The 2,811-nt window shown below is 46.8% G+C and overlaps 1 protein-coding gene across 1 annotated transcript in view; it reads right to left on the reverse strand.

Annotated features, from left to right (window-relative positions):
- ZBTB37 (zinc finger and BTB domain containing 37) overlaps positions 1-2,289 on the reverse strand; it is a 5,187-nt gene extending 2,898 nt beyond the window's left edge. Inside the window, exon 1 of the mRNA XM_010009723.1 lies at positions 1,367-2,289. Within this exon, the coding sequence (XP_010008025.1) occupies positions 1,367-2,289 (923 nt within the window). The remainder of the gene's footprint in view (positions 1-1,366) is intronic.
- Positions 2,290-2,811: the final 522 nt, after the last annotated feature.

The raw sequence follows: 2,811 nt of genomic DNA on the forward strand, positions 1-2,811 counted from the left end.
GAGTTTTTAATGGGCATCAGGTCACTACGGTGTTTAGAACAATGGGTGAGCAATAGAGGCACCTGTATAGCATCTCTTCATCCTCACCAGCTAACACACAGGAGGCGGAACAGCGCAAGTATAAAGGAAAAACCAAGTCATACTGGTCTGTAGTTTCAGTCTTAACATCTGAAAAATAAAACTGAGTCATTTGGCTTCCAGTTGAGTAAGAGAGAGCTTTTCAGTTGCTATTGCAAGTAATCGATACAGGCCCAGTGACTCAGGAACTGGACAACAGGAGAAGAAACAATTTCTCTAAGGGCACCCCTCATTCACCACCCCCATTCCTTCCCTTTCCAAGTGTGAAAAAAAAGTGATGTGATGGACTCCATATGGGAAACAGTGGATACTGGTTGCAGTGCAAAAAGAGATGCTTGAGGCTAGCTGACCCATGGAAAAGAGTTAAGGAACTAGGAAAGGATCACTCTCCCAAGGGCCAGCTCAAGATCATTCCCAGAGATTAATTTATTAAGTGACAAGCGACAGAATATCCACTGCTTCCAGGTAGCTGTTCCTCCATGGGACCAGAGGGGCTGAGCTAGAAAAGAGGCAGACGTGAAGGGAAAAACCACAAATACAACCCCCCCAAACAGTACAGATCTTCCCTTTGTCAGATCCGTTCTTTGGTCTGAGCTAAGGGCAAGAAAACAAATGCTGGAGTGGAGGGGAAGTAGTTGGATGGAGAAACAAAACACAGCAGAGTTCACCTATTTTCAGTAAAGGCTTTCTGCTCTTTCATATAAATCGAAACAAGTGAAGGCCACTGGGCTCCCCACTTCATCTGCTTCAGAAAATATAACCCCATGACCCACTGCTGCCCTGGACCTCCAGGAAGAAAATGTCCTCTTGACCTACCGCTGGTGACCAGCTTTTTTCTCAGACAGAACCACCCCCAGGTTTTCAGACCAGAAGGCATCATTGCAATGACACTTTGCATAACAGATATTGAATGTGACCTTGTTAATTCTGATGCTGAGCCCTGTATCTACAGAGGCTGAACTGAATATGTTCTTTTAGACAAAAATCACCTAGGCTGAAACACCGAGAGGTAGAGATTCCAACCTAAGCACCTCTCAGAGCTAATAACTCCCCATGCTAGCCTGTATCAGGAGATGCTGGTCTGATCACTACCCAGCTGAAACACTACAACCTAAACTGGATACACTTCCTAACACCAGGAAAAAAATTCCTTCAGCACTTATGCTTAAGATGGCCACAGGAAATAGAGGGGGAAACGTTCCAAACAGAGTTCCAACCTAGCCAAGTGAAAATCTTGCACAATCTCCTCTTACAGCCAAGGTCAGTAATTAAGTTAAAGAAAACTCACCTATCAATCTCACTGCTGGTCGGCCTGACCACTTTGGCACCCGAGGACCCTAATGCATAAGCCTCTTGGCCCATCGATCCATGGCCTGTGGTGTCAATCACCATAGCAGTGACCTCCTCAGCACTGCTCCCATCTTCACCCGATGGCTGATGCTCTGCCCCAAGCCACTCCTCCAGGTTCTCGGTTTTAATGCGTACTCCTCCCAGTACCCGGACGTCGTCATCGTTCCGTCCCCCACGGTCTCCCATTCCTGTCTCAACGTACCACTGTCCTGCTCTGTTAATCCGTAGTATGGGCTCCCTGCCTTCCACGTCCGAACTCTGCTCAATTATCTGGGGGCTGGTGGACTCCTCGGGCGGGCTGAGCTCCCGAATGTCCAGCACGGTGCTAACCTGGCCCAGGCGACTCCCCTTTGGGGTGTTGTGACGTGGGCTCAGAGAACGGTTTAGATTTGGTGTCACCCGGTGAGACTCTGGTGGTCTTTCCTGATGCTTTGTCCTGGTCTGGCTCAATTCCGCTTCCACTTCTGCCACGTTAATTTTGAAATGAATTCCCTCAAGTATCTGTGTGCATTTGTCTATGATGTGCTGCATCTGCAAGAAACTGGCGGCCGTTAGGTAACTGATGATGTCGGCCAGCTGCAGACATATCCTACCGGTGTAACAAAAGGAAAGGAGCTGCTCGAAAACAGAAGGGTTCTTGATGACAGAAATGGAAACGGTGCTCATTTCATTCAAGGACATGTGGTCGCGGAAGTAGGGTGAGCTGGCAGCCAGTACCACCTTGTGAGCACGGAAAGCTTGCCCCTGCACGTTGACCACAATGTCACACAGGCGACCCTGCATGCGTAACTGATTCAGGTGGCTCAGGACAGAGTTACTGAAGTCAGGAATCTCCAGCTGAATGTTCCCACTCTTCTCCATGGCTGTCCGAGTTGCAGGCGAACAACCCTACTGGAAAGGGCGGGGGAAATACCATTGTTAACAGAGCTAGTCTATCATTTGCATTCAAAACATTTTTTACCTACTTTCATGCAGTTTATAATACTGGAATTGTTAAAGAACTTTCTCACCATTTAATTTACAAGTGCCTCGCAGCAGTTCTCTGATCTTTATGTGCTGTACTTCACCCTTCACAAGAGTTATGTTAAACCAGTCCCCTATAGATTCCCATTCCCTGTGGCTTAAGTGCTAGAAACAGTTCGTTCTGTCAGCCTCAGTAAAAGCACATTTGCATTGTAAAAAGAACATTAAAAATGGTTCAGGTACTAAAAATAGGCAACTGATTGCATAATGGATTAAAATACTTAGCACCTTCTAAGTACTTTGAAAAAGGAAGGTAACATTGTTATCCCTCCTTTGTAGAACAGGAATCAGGAAGGAGACACCAGGACCTAAATCGTCCTGAGATTTTTCAAAAGCTGACCAGCACACGTTTCGCTTCAA

The sequence above is a fragment of the Nestor notabilis genome, unplaced genomic scaffold, assembly GCF_000696875.1.
Source record: "Nestor notabilis isolate BGI_N333 unplaced genomic scaffold, ASM69687v1 scaffold36472, whole genome shotgun sequence".
NCBI lineage: Eukaryota > Metazoa > Chordata > Aves > Psittaciformes > Psittacidae > Nestor > Nestor notabilis.